The sequence below is a fragment of the Centruroides vittatus genome, unplaced genomic scaffold (genome assembly GCF_030686945.1).
Source record: "Centruroides vittatus isolate TY-2023 unplaced genomic scaffold, ASM3068694v2 contig_874, whole genome shotgun sequence".
Classification (NCBI taxonomy): domain Eukaryota; kingdom Metazoa; phylum Arthropoda; class Arachnida; order Scorpiones; family Buthidae; genus Centruroides; species Centruroides vittatus.
In genome coordinates, this window is record NW_027122566.1 from 2,694,900 (window position 1) to 2,719,764 (window position 24,865).

The 24,865-nt window shown below is 27.4% G+C and overlaps 1 protein-coding gene across 4 annotated transcripts in view; it reads left to right on the plus strand.

The window, feature by feature from the left end:
- Nucleotides 1–24,865, plus strand: part of LOC136982917 (AP-1 complex subunit gamma-1-like) — a 77,465-nt gene that overhangs the window by 11,128 nt on the left and 41,472 nt on the right. For 2 of the 4 annotated variants that reach the window (XM_067279482.1, XM_067279484.1), the window contains exons 2-3: nt 21,052–21,265; nt 24,468–24,592. In XM_067279482.1, coding sequence (XP_067135583.1) covers nt 21,052–21,265; nt 24,468–24,592 — 339 coding nt within the window. Of the gene's footprint in view, nt 1–2,957; nt 3,051–3,283; nt 3,403–21,051; nt 21,266–24,467; nt 24,593–24,865 lie in introns of those variants that run through there. The other 2 variants (XM_067279485.1, XM_067279483.1) reach the window with 2 other exon arrangements.

Below are 24,865 nucleotides of genomic sequence, written 5' to 3' on the forward strand. Positions count from 1 at the left end.
TATTATATCTTATCCCATGATATTTTATCAGTGTTTTTCAAAATATTTTATCAAGTTGATTTTCCAAAAATTAATTAAATCGCTTACTCTCGACTTAATTTTTCTATCATCCAATATTTTTATAATTGAAAGAATAAGAAATAAAATGAATTCGATGAACTTACTCAATTCTATTGTGTAAATAAATGAATCGAAAATGACGTCTTATAAAGTAAATTATTATTGACGTAAAAAATCGTTACACAAGGTATATGTCATTTGAATAAACAAGTTATGAAATATTTATTTAGGTCGTTAGTTTCTTTACGTTTAAATTTTAATTAAATATATACATTTTTAATGAACTTTTAGTTCATCATATTATAGTAATTTGCTACTACTTAATCCTTAAATTTACTATTTGCTACTTAATTGTTTAAAGTAATCGAACCGAAGCGCATTCATCCTTCAGACGTTATCGATTAATAATTGATGACTTTATTATAAAGATTATTAAGTATTAATCGATAATATTTACAAGGAAGAATTATTACAATTTTATATAAACATTATAATAGTTGACTATTATTATAATGAACAATTAAAATAAATAACACGCAAGAACATATACTTATTGCTCAATTTTTTCAATTGATCTTCTAATTTGGAAAATTTTAAGAATTTGGGTTACAAAGTCAAAACAGTTCCTCAGATTTGAGGCTTTAAAAGGCTTTCATAAATGATTTACAGTAGGTTTAAATCACTTATGTCGATTAGATTAGTGTATTAGTTGTACTTTCAGGTTCTCCAGTAGTTCAGGTTCCAAATTTTGAAAGGAAAAAATGCAAGTAAGGAGGAAGGAACAAATAAAATCATTAACTAATTTATTTTAAGATCAAAATTATTTTAATTTCATTACTTAGTTTTCTTTTCTATTTTCGCCCCTGTGGGTACTTAGGGCCTTTTTCAACCCAAAATGGGCCATCGGGTGGTGAGAGACATCGGCACAGATTATCCCCGAAAGGTATTATTACTTGCTGCTTCATACAGGAGCGGATTTAGGAGGGGTGTGAAGGGCGCAGCTGCACCCAATTCTGGGCTTTTTACCTGAGGTACCTGGCTTTACTCGGGTACCTCAGGTAATAAAATATTTTATAAGGCATATTGTTTCCTTTCTACGTTCTCCCTCTAAAGATTCCTGGATCTGCTATTGACTTTATACGACGCATCATTTTTTTTTCGGTATTTTAAAAATATTAAGTTTTAAGCTTAACAAAAACAATTTCTTCAATTTTAGTACAGTGTTATTCCACGCATTAGAAACATTTTAGATACAAATTTTATGTATTTTTAATATTTCAAGTTAGTGTATTATACATTATTTTTGCAGTATAAAACACCTGAAGGTTATTATTATGTTCTGCTACGTTATTACTCATACAAATCAATAGTATAATAATAAAATAGTGTTACCTATAACACGCGTGTTATTTAATATATTTGATCGTTAAACTATCTTACGCACAGTATATATTTAAATATTCTTTTTTACAAACTTAATTTATACCGGATTTAAATATCTTTCCATCAGAAATATATTATGAAATTTGGAATAAAAACTCGAAACAACTTTAAATAAATAAATGTATAAATATAATACGTAAATCCGTATATATTTAAAATTTAAAAAGAATTGTTTTCAAGTGTAATTTATATAAATGACTACCGGTGTTGCAAAATGTAATTTGTATTTATTCTTAAAGATGAATGTAAATTACATAATGCAACGGCAATAGTATTTCGTGCAAATTTTCTATTCTGATCTATGAAAAATATCTAAATATCTGACAGAAAATAACTGCAGCTGTATTGAACTGTATTGTTAAGGTTGAAGCTCAGCGATGTATTTTACTACATAATTTACGAGAATTTTACAAAATTTTTATTATTAAATTGAATTATTTTACTTAAAATCGCTTTAAATTTAAATTATCAAATTATTTTATAAGAAAGTTCAAAGATAATTTTATTAAATAACGTATAAAGTTTTCGGCGGTATCGCCCCATTAAAATCAATTAAAATAATTAGTTTGTGTGTTTATTTATTTTATTTAAATTCAATAAAGTTAAAAAGTAATATTTCGAGAATAAGAAAATGTAGTATCTACCGAAAATATTTAATAAAATTATCTTAAAATGTTCCTTTATTATTATTATTATTATTATTATTATCCTTTCAAGTCCTTTCAAGTCTTCGTTAAAAGCGTAAAATGTGATATAAGCAAGACTGGACCTAGATTTGTTGCGGCCCTAAATTATAGCATACAACAAGCTCTTCTCCCTCCCAAATAATGATAACATTTAAAAAATGTCAAGCCCTAAGCTGATATGCAAATCTTTATTGTAGCTTCTGTTTGGAAGGACACGCAAACAGATGGACATCTCCGAGATTTCAATAAGTACAGATAAACTAAAATATTTTTAAAAAAATTTAATTCTAGTTAGAAATTAAATCTCGTACGTTCCTAGAGTTATCTAACGATAGAAAATACCGATTTTATATAACTAAAAGGAGAAATTTAAAAAATTTGAACTCGAAGAAGAAAAAGTCAAGAAAATCACGATTCCTTAAGCATTTAACATCACGGTTTCATGACAAATTGTCTTTAACAAAGAATTTCGTGCATTTTGAAAAATTCACGCACGATTTCACTGCAGACTTTATTATTTATATTTAATATATTCAATTACAAATGGTGCCATTTAAATAACGACTGAACAAAAGAAATCGAATAACACAAAAAGCTGACAATACGATCCTCGTACTGTACTGTATATAATTTTCGATAATAAATTATTATATTTCGAATGCAAATAAATAACAATAAATTTCAAAATTATCGAAATTTATTAATTATAATTACTTTTCGTTTTTTTCTTAACGTTTTTTAAAATAAAATTAAATAATTATTTAAAGCCCACAAGATGGGAGTATCGCTCCCGAATCTCGACAGGTGAGGTCGAAGGCCACCTGTACAGAATATGGATATCCAAAATACATTGCTGTCCAGGTGAGAATTAAAATAATTAATCGAAATATTAAAATTCATTGGTAAAAGTACGGACTCGATTCGTATACATTCATAATTAATCGAATTCGACGTTAATACATATGTTTGATTTTTTTTTCCGCCGTCAAATGCGGAACTGTTATCGTCGGCGCCATTTTGATTGTCGTCCATGTTAGCAACATCGGTTGTGTCTTATTCGTGTTTCTACCGAATACGTTTTTATTTTTATTTAGTTATGTTTATTGACGTGAAGTTTAGTGTTTTTGAAGTATGCGGCTAAGCTGCCATTGAATATTTCTGTCTACATGTGGATAATATATCTATAAAGTTAGAATATTTGAACATCGTAATCGTAAGTAATCATTAGGAAAATCCATGTTTGTTTTTAATGCAAATGACTTGATTAATTAAAACTCGGTTAATTGATTGTACGATTTTCTTCTATATTCTTACAATATAATAATTTTAATTAAAAATAAGTTAAAAATGAATAAACTGAACGTCTTTTAAGTTAAATTACCTTCATATTTATTTAAATTGGAGTGTATTTTAAAATTTTATTGCATGTTACAAAGTGATGATACTAAGCTATGGGAAATTGAATGCAGTTAACATATTTTTCATCGATGAAAACTGTTTAAATATTGATCAAATTTCATTTGTTTTGTAAAAGAACATACCTGTCAAAATTTGCTCCTTGATATTATTAATATCATTTATTATATCAACTTTTAATTTTCATTATTTCAATTAGGAAAAGTTTTGACTTAATAGATTTCCTCCCCCTAATTAACATTAAAATTCCTATTTAAAATAAAGAACAATGAATAAAGTACAATCAGTAAAAAGTATAAATAGAATTTTACCACGCTTCCCCTTTTATAATGAAATGATTGCCACTTTTAAAACCGTAGGTGACTCCTGCTGTTCGGATCGGTGTAAAATAAAGATGACCGACGAGGGACGTATTGTCCGAAATGCATATAATCTAGAATTAATAAAACCTGTATGTCTATTTTTGTTGCGTATTCCCACGTGATATGTTCTCTCGAGCAATTCTGTGCTTACTCCTAACAATTAAAACAAGAACAAGAGGCAATCGGGTACTAATTTATGTGAGTTTATAGTGATGATATTAGGTTTGTTAGGAAGAAAATTTTATATATACAAATGTTACATAACTATATTATAAAGTACATTTATTGAGTAGCCGGTCGTTGTCATAACTAAACATAATTTCGGTCTTTGCATTATTAATTGCTAAATACTTTTCGTAATTTTTTAAAATATATTATTTGTCTATGAAGTCGTAGTAAATATGCATACTTCTTTCGTCTATTTTTAATCCTTATTTTATTCTTGTTAGATTTTCTTTTCTCTTTTATTTTACTAACACTTAATTGAAATAGGAAAATGTATTTTTATCAATTATAAAATCTGTGTTAATTCTTTTTTTAATTAAACTTATAAATAAGTATTTATTTATTTTTTTCTTAATTTGTTGACATTTTATCATTAAAAATATTTGTGGGATGATATTTTTTAAGTTAATCTTGAAACAAAGTTTTTTCATTTGATAAACATGATATAGAATTGCAATGGTAATTTAAAACTGGACATCTTTTTAAAATATTTTGTTTTCTGGGTATGTTTATACAATATTAATTATATTAATTACCAATCAATATAATTTGTGTTGTACAGTACATGTAATAAACATTTGGAGAAACAATTGTATTTTTACAGCATATGTTTTCATAAGTCATTATCTGTATGCAGTCTGATATGTTCACAAAAATTGTTTTGAATTAGATATCACAAATGGCCTTATTTATACTTGTGATTGTTTTATTTAAGAATTATAATGTTTTTACACAAATATATATACTTTTTGTTCATCTGTATTTTTTCTGGGATAAGTATTTATTTATTATATGAAGAGTATTCTAAACTTATTACACTCTTGAATAAGCAAACAATTAAAATAAAATGCATTTATATTGATTTTCATATTTACTTTCTCTAACTTATCTTTACCATTCCTTAGTATATAGTGAACAATGTGGCATTTTTCATAATTTCATTTGCTGCATTGCAAGAGGATATGGGAATAAATAAGGTGTTTGAGAGAATTTTAAGATGATAGAGAGCTTCATAAATTATGGAGACAGTCTAAAAGAAATAGTGTTAGTTAAGAGATTCAGAGAGAAATACAAAATAATAGAAACTGTAAATAATAGCCTTTCTTTATAATGAGTTGTATATGTGTTTGATGGTTGAATGTTTGTTATTGAAATAATATATTTAATAGTAAAAGGATTAAAAGTTTAGTTTTATAAACTAATGCGATCTTAACATAATCTTAAATATATATTATTTATCTGCATTCCATTTTGTCACTAATGGCAATTATTTTTGCTTTGAGTTTGTTATTGGTTTTGCATTTGATTTTGTTTTTGCATGTTTGTAACTACACATACTATTACTTGACAGTAATTTTATACAGCATAATAGTGATAAAAATTTTTAAAAATCTGAAAATTTAGTACTTTAACATCATTATAACAAAGAAAAAAGATTTATGAATATACACTTTATGGTGATGAACATGTATAAAGCTATATAAACATGAGATATTGTTTTATATTTATTGTGACTAAAATAATTGAATGAAATTTTTTAAAATGGAGTCTAAAGATAGTAATATTTAGTTTCCTAAAATAATGTTTTAAATACTCAATTTTTTTAAAATAAATAAATAAATATTCTAAAAATTTTAAATTATTTTTTGTATTTTCAGAATACTTCATGTTTTGTTTCTTCTATAGATTATTTTTAAAATAAAAACAGTCTATTGTAGATGTATTTATTTTCTAAATGGTTTTGTTTTACATTTGATTTTTGCAGGTCAGTTTTATTTCTCTTAAATCTAGTATAATAATTTTGGAATATTGTATTATTTCCTCAATTAAACTTCAGGTTTATTTTTAAAACATACATATCTCCAGGTTTCTTTTTAAGGCTGGAGTTTTATCATCTTGCAAAAGGAGACAAGCAGGTAAAAATTGAAATAAATACCTTAATCATCATATTTTACAAGTTATAGCTACAACATTTGAAATAATTTCTGTTTTCATAGTTAGCCCAATTCACTGTCTTCCAATTCAGTTGTGTCATTTGTGTCAGTTTCAATGTTATCAGAATTAGGAACTCACAGATACATAATAAACAAATACTCAAGAGATTGTTTCATAATATAAATATATTAAGCTTTTTCAAATACAGTAAACCCCCACTAACTCAGACTAATTGGGGAGATGAAGGTTGTGTGTGTTTGAGTCTGAGTTAGTGGGTGTTTTCTCCTATTATATGGAAAACAATGAGTAATTTATTATGATTAGTTCTATAAAGAAGTTTTACTTAGCTTTATTAGGTTAATCTGCTGAGTTTGTTATTACAGGAAATGAGCTTAAGAAATTTCATAATGATATAGTATACAGCAATGTAGTCTTTAGTAACTTTCCAACTATAGTAACTTAATGCACAGTATCACAAAGACTTCTGGATACAGTGGTACCTTGGTACTCGAATATAATCCGTTCCAGAAAGAGGTTCGAGTACCAATATGTTCGGACTCCAAATCATTTTTTTCCATTACAAATAATGTAAAATGGATTAATGCGTTCCAATCCCCAGTTGATTCGCTAGTATTTTTTAATTGTTTCTTTATTTTTTAAAATAGTCGATATCGTCGACTTAGCCATAGAATATTGAACAGCGAGATCCGAAACATGCACTCCATTTTCGTGTTTAGCAATGATTTCTTTTTTCAGTTCGATTGTTGTTCTCACTGTTTTCCTTTTCACTTGACCACTTTCACTTTTATTCTTCTTGGGACCCATGTTTAAGGGCTAATAAATCAAAAGAAAAGGATGCTAATCCAAAAAATATAGCACAGTGTAAGTTAATGTGCATGCGAAACAATGACTGTCTCGTAAAGACCAACAACTGCCATATTATCGGGCTAGCAAATGGCTATAGTAATATTAATAATTTAAGATAATTTGGTACTAGAGTTAGGCGTTAGGTGCCATCTCTTGCTAAATTTAATAATTAGAATTTTAATTAAATAATTTAAATAAATTTAGGCCTAACTGGACTGTCTCGTAACTGACGCCGCTGCCGTGGCGTCGGCGTCGACTTGGCGGGCTTTCCTGTTCGAGTACCAAAATTTTGTTCAGGAACAGGGGCATTTTTTTTTTTCGAAATTTTTGGTCGGGTACCGATTTGTTCGGGCTTCGAAACGTTCGAGTATCGAGGTATGACTGTATTGGAAACATATTAATTATAATTTCTCATTAATTACAATTTTTCTGTTTTCAAGAAATTTTAAATTACTGTATAAGTTTTCAAAAAAATTTATCCAAGTTAGACAAAGTTTGAATTGGTAGGATTTAGTATAGTTTTTTGTGAAGGTCTTTAAATTTCTGTCGATATAATAAACATACTTGATGATAATCTGTATATGTCTTGGGTTATACAGTAGAACCTGAGTTTAGCAAATATTAAGACGACATTCTCCAGTCCTGAATCTATTAACTCTTGTATTCTTTAAACATGCCATTATATTTTATAAAAACAAAACTACTTCATTTGGAGTATTAATTTTTTTTTACACAAAAAACATAAAACAACCACCGAGTACTTTCAGAGCCGTACTTTGTCATCAGGGCCCTACACTTATAAAAATTCGTTGTTCAACGTTCAAATGTTCTATTTAATAATGACCATTTTCTTACATTCAGATTTTTTTCATAACATTCATAAATCAACTTCTTCACTCAATCCTTTTCACTCTGGAACATGATTCAAATGCTTCACTCAATTCTAATGTTCTGAAGTGAAAACAGTTGAGTGAAGCAGTCTATCTGAAATTAATCAATCTGAATGCAAAAAATAGTCAATGTTTGAATGTTCAATTTAATAATGAATTTTCTAAGTGTGGGATTCTGATGATGGAGCATGTGTTCAGAAGCACTTGGTTGTTAATTTTTTTTGTGTACATGAGTCTCTAAACAAAGCAGTTTTTAGTTTTTATTTTGAGAAGTTTGACAAATGAGTAGAATATTTGTATATATTTTACTATACCATAAAGTAGTGGATATGGCTGTTTTAATAAATAGGGACAATTTGAATGTTTTAAAGTGATTCCAACTCTTTCTACTAATACTATGTAGTCAAATCCTCATCTGTTGTCTTTAGTCTTTCTAGGTAAACTATGGAACAATACCTTGTTTTGTTTTCTTTTTACCTTTCTTTAATTGGTTAAAACATCCATATACACAACACAGGCATTTTTCAGTAATAAAAAAAAAAAAATACAAAAAGTATTCTTAAATGTTTATTTTATTTGTTTATCTAGAACAAGACTAGTCAAAAAGAATGTCATGTGACTACTATTTGCTAATGACTGTGTATTATCTAAAGTATGAAAAAGAGTTAAGCTACTTTATTATTCTAGTGCTTTACCAATTATACTATTTACATTTCTCAGCAGGATGTTTGCCAATTTTCCAAATACATGACAAATTTTATTCATTCTGCATCTGTATTTTTCCTTCTTTAAAATAAGTTTCTATCTATCTCTCTTCCATTATGCAAGAAAGAAATCCCATTGTCAATTTACCAATGTTGGATGTAAAGATGGAAGAATACACTATCTAAAAAATGAAATTGTAAAAGCTTTGTTTGACAAACTAAACAACAAAAATAAAATTCTATGGAACAGTGGCATTGAAGGTAAGTATGATACTTTTTAACTAATATTCATGAAAACTGTGGAATTCATTGTACTATCTAATACATTTTGCAGACTAATGAGTCAGAAATTTTATACATTATCTGCTTAATATGATAAAGATTTTAAAAAAATACATCAACAGTTCTATTACATTTATATAACCTAACCTGACTTATTCTAATGATATAATTGTGGTTTATTTATTAAATTTAATACAAAGTGGTGATATAACTGTCTAATTTTGTCCAAATTATACAATATTTACGAATTATAGCCACATATGCCTAGCATTGCTCAGGCTTTTGAAGGAGGTAAGAGATTGGTGAGGTTGAGTTTTGAGAGGGTGATAAAAACAGTAATCTGATAACTAAAATGTACATGTATTGACCTGAATACTTATAATAATAAAACTGCAAAACACAAAAATATTGCTCAGGTTAAAGTTAAGAGAGAGTGGGCTTTAGTAGGGTTACCATACATCCGTATTTAGTATGGACAGTTCGTACTTTAAAGGCTCTGTCCATGTCAGTACTGTACTTAGAAAAAATAAACAAAATGTCTGTACTTTTCAACTGATCATGTAGTTAATAGTTAAATCATAACCACTTAGCAACTTTTGTCAGATTTGAATCTAAATTTTTGATAGCCAACAATTGCAATAATAATTATGTTGCCACATTATATAAGCAAATGTAATGATTCTGTTCCTTAGAAAATATGTGCACATTCATTATAATGGTTTTTTAATTTGATAGTACTTGTTGTCTAAGTGGTAAAATAGTTTTCCTATGTTTAAAATTGCATTCTGTGCCCTAAAGGGAAGTGTAAATTGAAACTTTATATTATGTGCAAGCATTTACTAGATTGAAAAATATGAATAAATTCCTTTTATTTTGTCTTGCTGTCTGAGTACTTTTAATGCTAATCTGTCCATAATTTTCCTTCAATTGTTTAGGGAGTGGGACCCAAAAGTATTTTTTATAGGATTTCAAATAATAATTATGCCAAATTTGGTGCAAATGTGTTGAACAGTATAAAACCTGCTATCATACATACTTACATACATATTTTGACTTTTATGTATATATAGATAGATTAATCAAGTATTAGTTTATTAATAATTAGTCAAGTTCTAGCATAATAGTTAATCTGGTTTTATGATTTAGTCAATGGTATTCCTATGCTGGGACTGTGTGCTAAATCTAGTTTTCATTGTAAACTCTTATTTTTAGTTTTTTTCTTCCTTAAAAGTTTGTTTGCTACATTTTTTTCATATATACACTTCCTTCTTTACTTTTGCAATGTTATCTAAGATGCTTCTAAGTGCAAAACATACGAAATTTGCTTTTAAATTCAGGTGATATAAATACATAATGCATAAATGTCTCTCTGAATTAATTTTTATTAAATTGGTATATTGAATTGATATACATCTTAAATTCTGTTAAATATCTTTTCTCTGTTAGAACTTGTTCTTAAAAGGAAAACTGTATAAATTATATGCAATGAAAATGACATGTCTGTTGATAAATTTTGATATTTATTTTGTAATTCCTTCTCTACTAATTCAATGCTTAATTATTAAATATAAATATAGTTATTAAATAAGTTGTTATAATGTTTTTAATAAAATGTCATTGTATGCTGCCTTTCAGGAGTTATCCCAAATGATGATAAAGATTTATTGATTTAATTTTTCTTTAACAAAATTTTCTATTGTAGGCTTGTTGTTGTCTTAAATATCTAAATACCAAGAAGAAAATCTGTAAGTAGTTCTGAAACAAACTTCTCATACTTTTATTTTTGTATTCTATGATTTACTATGTAGAAACAAATAAGTTTTTACTCTTTACTGTGCCTTTAACTTATTCTAGTTGAAAAATTTATTAGTGTCTGTCATTAAAGTATTTATAGCAACAGCAAGAAATAAATAGAATGATATTTACAAAGCCATCTTTTTTAATACTAAAACATCCTAAAAATTATAGGATATTATATTCTACAGAAAAACACGTATTTTTATGCTAGCAAAGTAACTTTAATTTTGTAAATGAATATTATCTACCAAAAATGTGTTTATATGTAGAATTGCTTAGTTCTAATTATAATATTCTTGTGTGCACAAACTCAAAAGTATTTAGAATAAAATGTTTTTACTTTATTCTATTGTTTTTTAAATATTTTTAACAGTAAAAGATTGTTGTGCAAATAACAAGCTGATTAATCGTTATAATGATTAAATATAAAATGATAGCCTTTTTTTAAATCAGATTTTTAGAAATGAACAGCATATTTTTTAATGATACTATTAATATTTAATGGGAAAATAAATATTATCCTTCATAAAAGGGGATAGTTATTTTTCCTTTTTCTGTCTATAATTTCATGTAATCATTTTCAGGTGTTTTTTTATTAATTCAAAATTACCTACAAGGAAGTATCTATTATTTTTGTTAGAAATTTTTGCCGGTTATATTATCTGAGGTTGAATCTATCAACAATATATAGGTAATATAGTGAAATAAAGATATTTTTTTACTTACATTCAAAAAAACAAGAGCAATGGATTATTCTTTCTATTTGAATATGCCTAATAATTGAAAAAACAATATATTATTAGTAAATGCAATGAATTTTCACAACAACAAAAGTAAAGCTCCACATACTTGCAAACTCGTCTTCCTTATTCTTAATATCCAATATATATCTTTATCCGTGTGGTAAATAAAAACAAAAATTTTAAAGTTTATAATGTTGATGTCACCATCTGTGACAAAATTTAAATGATGAAATGATAAATATTTTGAAATTATAACAGACAAAAGAAACATGTTTTATAATTAGAAATTCAGTGAAGTTTTCAGTCTTCACTTTCCTGATTTAGAAAAAACTAGCATTTCCATATCGTCTCACAAAGAATCTATTTGCTTTGTGATGATCTGGAAAACAGATAGGAAGAAAGGTTTAAACAATGCAAATCATTCCTTGTTAAGTGTTTTAGCACTGTATTTCACATTGATTTTTTTTAATTACATTTTTGATACAATTTTTTCCACTAACATTTATAATTAAATTTCATATTAATATTTATAGTTTAAATGAAATTTTATTAAATGAAAATGTTTAACATTTTAAGAAAATTTTCCTTTTGATAAAATATGAAAATTAGATGGTGATTTTGTTTCATTTTATTTTCTTATTTAGCATACTGGTTTCATCCATGATACAGGGAATACAACTGTATTCTTACCACAAAGAATATTCTGAACTCGTAGTCAATCATTTTTCATCCAATTCCATTGTTTTAAAGATCCAGTTCAAACACTGAATAGATTTAGAATATCAAAAAATGAGGGAAAAAACGACCATTTCATGAAAATCAAGTATCTTGAGGTGCATCTAGATTCTACAAATCAAGAGATTCTGATCAATAAGCCCAGATCTCAGAAGCATAAACGGAGACAAAGTAATAACAATTAAAAATTGCCAGACAATTACTCATACTATGTAGTTTAGCAAATTTACACATCTTAATTACTTTATCAGTTTTAATATATGCATTCCTTTTATAAATCTGAATATGCATATTATAGTTTCCATTGCATTTCTATATCATACCCACTGAAAAACTACTTGAATTATTTTATTTTATTTTTAAACCACCATTTATCATGTTTGGAAGTTTTATTTCCATTACAAAAAATGATGACTGTAGTTTAAAAGATTCAATTTTGGATTATTTTCTAATAAATAATTATCTAAAACATTAATGAGTAAGCCTCTAACAGAATCTGCAATCAAAACTATATCATCTACATAAGCAAGTATTTAAACATTAATAGCATTCACATCAAGGCCTTTATAACCAGAATTCTTTATACATTCAATGAAATCATTTAAATACAAACTTATAAGAAGAGAACTCAAAACACAACCCTATCTAACCTCAGTATTCATGAAAAAGACTGAGATCAAAAATGACCCCATCTAATTCTAGCATTTGAATCTCTATATAATTCTGCAAGCAAGGAAAAAACTTAAAACTACAATCAAACTTTAGAAGTTTTTCCTCATTAAATTCCTATCAAAAGCCAAAGAAATCCACAAAAAAGCATAATAAACTTTATGCCATTTTTTCATTAACATCTTAGTGACAAGGGTATTGAAAATAAAAATATTATTTATAGTAGAATATTTTATAGGAAAACCAGCCTGATTTTCATATAAATGTAGGAATAGTGATTGAGACAGAAATAGAGACAACCAGAATTGACAACAGTCTTCCAGCATCTTTTAACTGTCTTGATAGAACGATAATTTTCTTCGTAACATTTTTCATCCTTTCTTCCTTTTGTGCCATCACCAACTGTCATTTTGGTCTTGCCGTCACCCACACTTCTCCCCTTACTCCACTTTTTCGTTCTCCCTCGTTAATTTATTATCTTAACGGTTTAGGAATGTTAGTCGTCCAAACCCCACATAAAATATCACAAATTTAACAAAAGTTTATAATCTACAATACAATATTATATCCAAAATCTTTGAAACGCAGGTTAAGGAAATTCCTCTGGTTCTAAATTGACTCCTAGTAATTACATACACCAGAAACAAAATAGCACTCTTCCAATCCTCTGGTATTACTCCAGTCCTCAAAATCCTATTAAAACAATTAAATAAAATTGAAAGTACAGAATTAACCTTCCAAAATTCCATAGGAAAACCATCAACACTGGGTGTGGTACCAATTTTCAATTTACTTAAAATGTATCTCAACTCATATACTGATATATCAGCATCCAGAATTTCACACAACCATGATAAAAACTCATTAAAGATTGTGTTAAATTTACAATAAAAGGGTGCACAGGACCATGAAGAGAATAAAAATATGTAAACCATTCCTGTAAAGAAATATTCATCCTATTATAACTATACATAATTTTACACAAATTCCAAAAGCATCTACAGGTGGTCCTGGACTTTTGCACATTCTACTTTTGCACAATTCGTTATTTTGCACCATTTTTTAAAAGTTCAACTTTTTAAATATTTTCATCGATAATGAAAAAGTTTGCTTCCATGAAGAATGCTCATATACTACAAAGTGCGGTAGCTTGCTCTACATTCTCAGACACACATTACTTCCTACAATAGTGGACTTCTCGGAATTCTAATCATTACTGTGTTGTTCTGAGCAAGAGGTCAAAACAGTTTCTTTCATTAGGACGTATGTCAACGTGTTGTGTGTTTTGCCAATTTATGTTTGTTTAAATATTTCGTCCTTATAAATTGATAAACATGAGTGAGAAATGGAGAAACTGCAGTGTTGATACGAACAAAAAGAAATTAAGGACTCATAAACTTCATATGGTTGAGACAAAGATGGAAATAATTAAACATTCTGAAAAAGGTGAATCTTTTACTTCAATCGGACATTTGTATGATGTAAACAGATCTACAGTATGTTCAGTTTTGAAAAATAAGAGTAAAATTAAGGAATACATTCAAAATTGTGGAAATATAGCTTCAAAGATTGTTTCTAAAAGACATGGCATAGTGATGGATGAAATGGAAAGATCTTTGTCATTGTGGATTTATGATCAACATCAAAATAATGTACTTCTGAGTTTTTCAATTATTCAAGCTAAGGCTCTTAGTTTGGATGAAGATTGGAAGATTAGATTAAATGAAGATCCTAACACTGTTTAATGGCTAGTTCGACAAATTTAAAATGAGATATAGTATTCAACTAACTCTTGACAACTTTATAAAGAAAACACCCAAAAGCACTTAAACACATTCTTTATGTAAACATATTGATAAATAAATACTTTAAAACACAGTTTTTGGTGCATATTTTTTTTTTACATCCCTCTACTTTTGAATATTCAACATTCGCATGCACTTTCAGGAACCAATTATGTGCAAAAGTCGAGGGCTGCCTGTATTATTTCTATGGAAACTATCAGAATTCTGTGTGATATTTATGAACCCTTTTTTTTTCTTAGTTAAACAAATTTTCTTAACTAAATAAAATGATACACAACAAATATTCTACGATGAAACTCTGAGCTACTTATTTTAAAAGCCAACCAAGCTCTATTTCTGGCTGTAATCAATAAACAACAATCCAAATCAAACTCATTTATTAATATTAATGTGATTTGTATGTTTAAAATTTTTTAATAACATTTTGCAGTCTTAACAATGCATGTTTCTCTGTTGTAACGTAAATCTTTTTGTCAGATTTTCAAGGTTGTGCAAAAAACAGTTTATCAATTTATTGTTCCAAAAAACTTCTCTCGTAAACAATACTGATATTATTTATCCTGATTTGTGGTGGATCATTGAAATACAAAAGCAAGGGGCAATGATCAGATAAAAATAATCATCAACAAAGAATGTCTTGGCACAACCCTAAATATGTGAAGATATCAAACCAAAGTCAATAACCGAACCACTCAAATTAGCAGAACTACTGCTAAATACTGGTTAATATCACACTAAGAACACCTAACTCAATAACTTAAAAAACCAGAAAAAGTGCCACTCACTTGAAATGCAACTTTTTCATTCATTTTAAATGGAATTCTCAGACCAAAGTTTAAAATAGAATCACGTAAGTTTCAGGCAATCCAGTTTGTATGTTTGATGGTGCATTTGCTTTTTAGGTTATTGAGTTAGGTGTTCTTAGTGTCTCTCAATTAGATACTAATGTATAATCACCCTCCTCATCTCCTAACATTCTTCCATTTAAAATTACTAAATTTTTGCCAACACAGTATTCAAGCAATTTTCAATCTCTACTGTTCTTGACATCTTTAGATGACTTACAACTCCTATCAAAATCAGTACAAAAACTATCAAAAATACGTGCAGGAATAACATTTTCATCATCTACACACTAAAATCACCTGAAATAATCAAATCAGAATATTCTTCAAAATAAAACTTAGCTAAAACTGAAAATCTGCCAGCTTTGTTTCTGCATAAAATACATCAAAAGTTCTCCCAATGGAAATGTAATGTTTATTAAAACTAGAAATCTATTTATATAAACAATGCTAAAAATCAAACACACACCAGTAAAAAACTACTATCCAGCATTAAATCAACCTCTATTACAATCCCTGAATGCACTGCAGAGTATACAATTATGATCAATTAATTATATTATTACTCCAGTTTTCTTTTATTACTGTCAGAAGAATGTGTTTCAGACAAAAAACTTACATCAAATTTTGATAAACTGAATTCTTTTTGGAAATATCTATTTCTGGTGTCTGCACAATTCCATGCCATAATAGAGGTAGACTGGATCAATGATTGCTATGTAGAATAGGGATAATTTTAGCAGATTCCTCATCAAATCCATATTTCACTCCATCAATGATTATTTTATTAAAATTTAAACAAATACTGCATTCATCTTCAGATTTCTTCTGTTTTCCAAAGATCCTTAACTTATATCTAGATAATATCTCTTAATCATTGAGAAAAATCATTATTTACAAATGTACTCAAGATTCTCAAAATCTGCCCTTTTAAACATTAATTTAATTTATCTTAAGAGAACCAAACTGGCAGATCTCTAAACTTTTTGCCAACATGTTTAATGTCTATATAATTATATATTATTGCAACAATGGAAAATTCAACTTACACAAAACTTTCTACCTACTTCCAAAGTATCCAATGTTTATTTTTCTGTCATTTTCTCCAGTCTATGTATAACTACATTATTGATCCTTCTTTGATTATCAATATCTGTTTCTCTTGTTCCAAATCACACAATTTCTTAAAAATATTATCAGGAGAGAGAACTTTCTCTTATACTCAACAGAACCAATCTTTGACTCAAAATCAACTAGTGCTCCATCCACATTCTTGATCCATTCTGTAGGATGTTCCAATCAGCTTATAAACTCCACAACTTTACTGTTAAATGAGATATGCGAATGCAATAACAACTGAATACCTATGGATACTGCACAACAAAATTCTGTTTTTGCAACAATTGCATAACCTCATTATTTTCACAAGAACTCTTCAATCTTGGCCTACTTTGTGTTCTTTCAGGGGCGATTCACAAAAAAATTTTCCTCTTCACTCCCTGAGACGTAATGTATAAAAGAAAAACTTATTTGATTTTTTGTTTTGCTTTTAAGTATCATGTCAATCCAATGTCTCTCTGATTTTATTTCATGCTTTATTAATGCAATAATTAATGTATAAATACTCAAAGTTTAGATACAGTTTAATTTTGAATGAAATATATTTAATAGTGTCACATATTCTGAAATCATATTAGTATGAATAGAATGATATTTTTTTATTTTTATTTCCTCCTCTATTTATTTTTAATGGTGATTAAGGTTGTATTAAATTTAAATTCAAGATTTGTGTCAATATGATTCTAATTTTTTTTAGATAACTATAACAAATACATCATTTATTAATGTTTCTTTTGATTATTAATAAATTTTTACAAATGAATTATGTAATTATTGTTACTTTTATTTTACTTAATGTAATTTGACTTGAAATTTCTCAATTCTATCTGTTTAAATATTAGCAAGTTTGTGAATCAGTATATTCCATTATGCTTTCAAGTTTATGAATTTTGTTTTTTTTCCCTGATGCTGAAAGGCTCTTATTATATCTAAAACAAACTTAGAAATTACATTCATTTGTTACGACTGCTAGAATAATAGTAACTGTAGTTACAAATGACATTATATAACTGACTATTGTTATACTATCCCTGTCAGCACTAACAGTTGTAAAACACTCCAATTCCTTCCACCCTCAATGGAAGGATGCTATATTTTTGAAACTGTAATAGTATGGCTTTGTGTGTGTTTTCTGTAACCTCCAAACTACAGGAATGTTTGAAGACAGAAGCATTAGTCATTGTGGTCATCCGAGAGATGTCTGATACAGGAACTGGTATCATTATATATATTTTTTTTATTTTATTCTGAGCCAAATCCAAAATTCTGGAACTTTTTTCTATGGCTTTAATGGGGGGTTGCCCAATCACTGTGTTAAACTAAGGGAAATGATATTATCATCATATAATTTTTGTAATTTTTTCTAAGTTTTCTTTTAAGTGCAAATGGAACTGATTTTTCCTTAAAGAATATAGAATGGGCATCCTCTTTAAGGTGTAAATGTACAGTACTTTAACATGTGTACAGTGACCGATTTCAGATTGGAAAATGGATGAATGGTTGATCACAATATATGATTGTCATTATTGTGTGTTTTAGGTAGTATTGAAGATGTAGAGCCACTATTGGAATCAAGTTGAGTTGTCCTTACAACATAAATTATTAATTACTTATTAATTAGTTACATTATTATGAAGACTCTGTGATAAGTTAAATTGATTTAACCAATCCCTGTTCATGAGAGCAATTTTTCTTCCGTCTATAATGAATAAATTCAGTTTTAGTTATATTTTTGTATGTTACAGCTACTAGTCTAACACATGAAAAGAATGTCCATTATAACTTCTTAATAAGATGCTTATATATTTTACTGAATGGTTCTTAAAATCTAAGTTATGACTAGTTTTACCAATAAACTGAGTGCCGATCCAGTGTCTATCAGATTTCTATAAAAAACCGTAAAACAATAAAAAAATAAAAATTGTTTTATATTCAGGGTGATTTATGCAAATTTTTATCAAGTGAAGTTGTGATAAGTGATGTGAAGTATTATAGAACATTACACCTTCACTTGATAAAAAGTTTATTGTCAATCCAGACTAGAACAAAAATTGGTTTTAGAATGTGAGCATTGTGGCAGTTTGTCGTAAAATGGAATGTCACACTTACTTTGTTTGTTTACATCCTCAACAGTAGAAAATTTTACACTTGGCTTCCCTTTACGATGACAAAATGAACTTGTGTGTCCAGGTTTTTGACAAATACGAAAGACTGCCTTTAATATTTGTTGGACATTTTGATTTTAATTTTCACTTTTCCTGAAATGTTACCATGCAAACGTAGATCTGCTAAATGCATGTCAGCCAAACTCAGACTAATTAAATAGACATAACTTCAGTTTTAACCTGCAAATTATTATTCTTATGCATTTTATAATATAGTCTGAGTTGAAAGAATAATCTCAACGGATGAGCCTGCTAAATACTGTCTGAAAAATCAAGATTCTTAAGAGCCGTTGAATAAGCAGAAAGCCTTTGAAGGACAAATTGCAAACAGCACAAATGATAGTTTTTTTTAATTTGAAACTCAGTTGAAATAGGAAAATCAGTCACTGTGCCTATTCTAAGTCTTGATAGAGGCAAATAAATTAGGAATTTTCTTGGTCTAGTAATTTGAGATAACTGATAAGTTTTTATAAAATGAATAAATAAAGCAATCTTGAGCACTTTGTATTTGCAGAATTAGGTTTAAGACTGTAAAGAGAAATTTTTAAAAAATTGATAACATTTTAAAGATAGAATTATTGCTGAGACAAATTAATAGTAAGTACAGTCTAACTCATTTATAACGTCATCCATGAGACCAGAAATTTTTTGACGTTTTAACCGAGTGTTGTCATCTGCGAGGTCTATTATTGTCATATGTATAAAAATGCAAACTATGTGTTTAATTAAATCAACTTTATTTACATTATTATGTCTAAGTTTACGTCAATGTAATTAAAAATTTCAAAAATTACCTTTTATAAATTTCTATTTGTCTTACGTTTCAATAATGGCAAAACTTAGTTTTGAGAATAATGTTGAATCAAAAGGCAACATAAGGTTAAACTAATGTATGCCAATTAAAAATAATTTAATTATTTCTTTATAAACTATTTGATATAATATGTTATATATATTAAAAATAATAGAATATTTAACAATTTAGCATAAAGTAATTTTAAAATGAGTACATAATAACCGATTGTCACATCGTTTAAGTATGGTGAACCTCACCCCACCGAAGTCGGGTGGTGAAAGTACCATCCACAGTCGTTCGGGGAAGTGAACTCTGACCCTAGGAATGAACATGTAGTATTTTCTTTGTTAAATAAAATTTGTAATCTAATTTTGTAAATCTGGGAATGCTTTAAATATGACGTTAAAAAAGAGTTTTTTTTTGTCTTTACAAGTGGGTTTTTTAACATTATCTAGTATAGTAAAATCGTGGGACCGATAAAATTTGACGTTATATTAGGATTGTTGTTACATCCGATGACATTATAACCAAGTTAGACTGTATATCAAACATCGCAAAACCCAATATGTATATAGAAACATCATCAAACAATTGTCTAAATAATCGGGCTATAACTCTGCTAATTTAATGATTAATACTAAGTAATTTGCTACTAGAGATAGACGTACCATCTCTTAACTAAATTAAATTATTAAAATTATAATCATTATTAAATAATTTAGAACCATCTGGAAGAAGAGAACTGACCTAGGGCAGGGCTTGAACCCGCAACCTCTGCTTGCCATGTGGTGCACTAGCCAATTGCATGAGCAGCCTTTGCTTTCAGATCACGAGCAAGCCTTTGCTTTCAGATGTATTTAAACTTTAGATATAACCTCACATGGTTCTAAATTATTTAATAAATTATTAAAATTATAATTATTAATTTAGTTACGAGATGGTGCCTAATGCCTACCTCTAATAGCAAATTACTTATTATTAAATTAGTGGAGTTATAGCTCAATTATTTAGGTGATTGTTTGGTGATGTTTCTAAATTAGTAGTAAGGTTTTTTGGGAATTAAGAACTGCTAAAAAGAATTGTACAAATAATTCATGCTACTATAAATGAGCAAATTACTCAGAATGTCCTCATTTTAGCTCTTGCTGTAACAAATATTACTTTTCTCCCCTATTATTTTTCATATTTTTTTCACACTGAATTTTAAATATCGCAGTTTTAAATGATGTGTTTTAAAACTTAGTTTCAATTAATCAGATAATTTAATTGAATCATATTTTATTTTAGTTTCAAACAGAATTTTGAGTTTGCCTGACATCTGTTTGGCAAATATAGGTTTCTGATAATAATTCAAATAAAGTATAAAATTTAAATTTTATTTAGACATTGCCTAGGCAAACTTAGAATGGTTATTGCTTTAAACTTTGCTGGTAACATATACATATAATGTTTAAGCTCTATAAGCTATAAATGTTCTATTTTCATGTCTGAAAAATATTTGTTTTAGGCTTTCATCCACAATGCCTACGTCAATGCGCTTGAGAGATCTTATTCGACAGATTCGAGGAGCTCGTACAGCTGCAGATGAACGTTCTGTTGTTCAAAAGGAGTGTGCATATATTCGTTCAACTTTTAGAGAAGAAGATAATAATTGGCGATGTCGGAACGTAGCAAAACTTTTATATATTCATATGCTAGGATATCCTGCTCATTTTGGACAAGTGAGTATGTTTTAGAAAATACAGAATTAGTAACAATTAAAATATTAATGAAAGTAAAATTGCAAGAACACGTAAATGTTATTTTCCAGTTAATTTAATTACAGCTCCTTCATTATAAACATATAGAAAGAAAACTAATAATAAATTTCTAAAAATATTTCATTTAGATATTTCTGCACTTTCTGAAAACAAATATTTTATAAATTACACTTTTTTTTCTAATTTTTACGTAATTTATGCTTCCTAGAGATGTCAGCAAGATGTTTTTAGTTACAAATTTGGCTTCACATTTTATAAGGGAAGATCACACTTGATATTTTATCGGACTTTTATCACTAAATAAGAATATTGAGAAGAAAATGATGTGTGTGTATGTGCGTGCACTTTTTGAAATAGGTATTTGAATTACTAGTCTATAGACAAAGTTTAGAGAAGAATGAATTTTGATATAAAACATTTTAAATTTATACTTGCTAATTATTTCATTAAAATAAATATTTGTAGTTTTGGAATACTTTGCAGTCATTATTTTATAAAATACATAAAGTATAATTTTGAGGATGTAACAATTAGTAAAAGCAAGTTTTTTAATTGATATATTAGAAAGTTGCCTGTATTATATATTTTCAGAAATTGAGTATTTTAAGTAGATAAACCAGTATTTTGATACTTATGTTAAGTTAATAAGTTGTCTAAATTTTATTAAAATGCAGTTTAGGCAATTTACTATTGAAATACGATGGATTTTGATTAATTGGGACACACCAGGACTTCTGACCCAATTAAGTGGCTACATTATTAATGCAAAGTTCATGTAAAATATTAAAAATATTTTTATGTATAAAAAAAAACAAAAAAAAAAACAGAGAGAGAAACAAACTACTATTTACGAGCAAAAAAAATATTTAAATGAATTCTGGAACAAATGGTACAGATCAGAATTATAAAGTATTACAGTAAAAAAAATTATACTGAAAATTGTTTTTAATTTAATAGTTTTATTAAATTTCAATTGCTTCAAAGATGTAGTTTACCAATTTTTTGTGATAAATGTTAAATTTTGATTTCCATCCCATTGACTGCACTAAGGGTGTGTTAGAAAATAAATTACAGATGAATGATGATTGTTTTTGTAAACAATCTAATGAGAATGTGCTTTACAGTTGACAAAAAGCAACAGAACTTTTTCACTTGAGTTGAAGTTTCATATCTCCTCGCCTTATTAGTCATTTCTTAAATTTCAAAAATTGTTTCTTCATTCTTTTTAGTATAGAGAATAAACTATCCATTTTCATTTCCCTAAAACATCAAGGCTTAGTATTTTTCCCAATAATCAAAATCTATTTATCACTTTCAGGAATGCTTGAACGGTATAACACAATCCTCAATTTTTGCTTTCTTTAATCCTGTAACAGTAATGCATGTTTGTAGTTTGGAACCATCTGACACTACACAATATAACACTTGTTTTATCAGCATTGTAGGTGTCATTTGCACAAAATTCATGAAACAAGTTAGGCAGTTTAGTTTATATTCAATTGTTTAGCACTTAAAACATCAGTATTGTCCTTTTCAACATGTGCTTCTCTTGAATTTATTGTCACTCCTAAATTTCTATTCAGGTAACTAACCTTTACCAGGTTGTTCTTAAATCTTTGTGATCACTAACTTCTCATAGTTTTCAGCATTGGATCATTCGATATGCACATTTCATCCAGTTACAATAGAGATCATTGATTGAGAGCTTTCTCAATGTCTGTATCCTTGCTTCACACTTTCCTTTCTGGTATGTTCTCTATTCTTCTTAGTGTCTCCAAGCAGAATCATTGAACAAATGTATTTTCATTACTGATTAACTGATAGCCATGTTAACTCGAATACACTGTATTCACCTGAATTAAGCAGTTCCTTGATTTATTTATATACCAATTTTAGTATAGCCAATGTTGTAATTTTTAGATACCATTTTATTTCTGAATCAAAAACTTGTTATAATTTTTTGTTACTGTAATTTCCTACAAATAATTTTTCAGTTAACTGTTTTAAAGTCAGTTTGAAAGTGAATGCAGATTTTAAATTGCAATTACAAGTTCACCCAACAGCATTCCTTTGTCTAAATTTATTAAGACAGTTTTTTAAAAGAATTGTGAAAAATTCTTTATGCCATACATGTTCATCTGCCATCATGATTTTTTCAAAAACAATGTATATATATTTCTCACCTCTAGTTCTTTCCCAGATAACATTTCCAGCATCAGATATACTACAGATATTATCAATGTTAAAATCTGTATTTAATTTTATTTTAGTATTTGTTTGGCAGATTATAAATATATAATAATAAAAGATGAACTTTTTAAAATGATTTTTGATGAATGGCCAGTCAGTCTTTTTGATGATGATACAGCTCAATATTCAAAATGATAGTAGGTTATTCTTTTTGCCATTATAAAGTGAAATTTTGACAAATAAAGTAGTTACGTACAGTACATTTAAAATGATACCTTTAGCTGTTCTTTACATACAGTAGCATTACTTTGCTAACAAATTGAAACTAAAGGTTATGCCATTACATTTTAATTTATTTTCTTCATTTTTTTTTAAACTCTACACTATAGAAATTTATTTCATATTAATTAATGCTCATGTGCAATTTAAAATATTAAATAATTTTCAAGTTAGAAGACAACAGTAAAATAAATTTTTGCATAACATTTTCTAAACAGTAATTGAAGAATGAATTTCAGCATTTTGTACGGTGACTTATAGTCTGTCAGGTATTTACCATATAAGGAAGTTATTTTTGGTTGAATAAGTATAATTAATTTTATTATTAATGGTTTTGATACTTAATATAGGTTAGGCAGTTCTATGTCAAATATTTTGATTTTTTCATTTTATTTATTTTATAATTATATCTAAAATGAATTACTAATTGAAATAAAACAAAGAAATAGAGAAAAAAGGAAAGTTTTAAGCTAGATATCTTCTAAATTGCATAGAAGTTGTAATATGTTTTCAATAGAAACTTCAAAGGTGCATGTTATGCAATGTTTTCATTTTATCAATTTTCTGTAGGTTATAGCATGAAATTATGCTAATAATGTTGCTTTCTTTTATTGCAAAATATCTGTATTACAAATTTTGTAATACACTGAAGTATTGTTATTTGTATAATATACCAATTAAATTTATTTTATAGATGGAATGTTTAAAATTAATAGCATCTCAAAAATTCACTGATAAAAGAATAGGATATCTAGGTGCAATGCTGTTGTTAGATGAAAGACAAGATGTTCATCTACTTATAACAAATTCTTTAAAAAAGTAAGTTTTTAGCATTTTGAATCCAACAAAAATAATTTACATAGATAAATGTTTTCATCTACATTTTTTCTATTGGACATCTTCAGGCTGTAGAATTGAAGTGGAGCTGTGTTATTTGAATATTCTAATTAAACATGTTGGCCTCATATTCAAATAAAGCAGCTCTATTTCCAATTTTACTTCCTTATATGTCCAATGGATGTGGACAAAAATGTTTGCATAAGGAAAATTTTTTGCTGGATTCTTGGCTTTTGTTTGTTGATTTAACTTTTA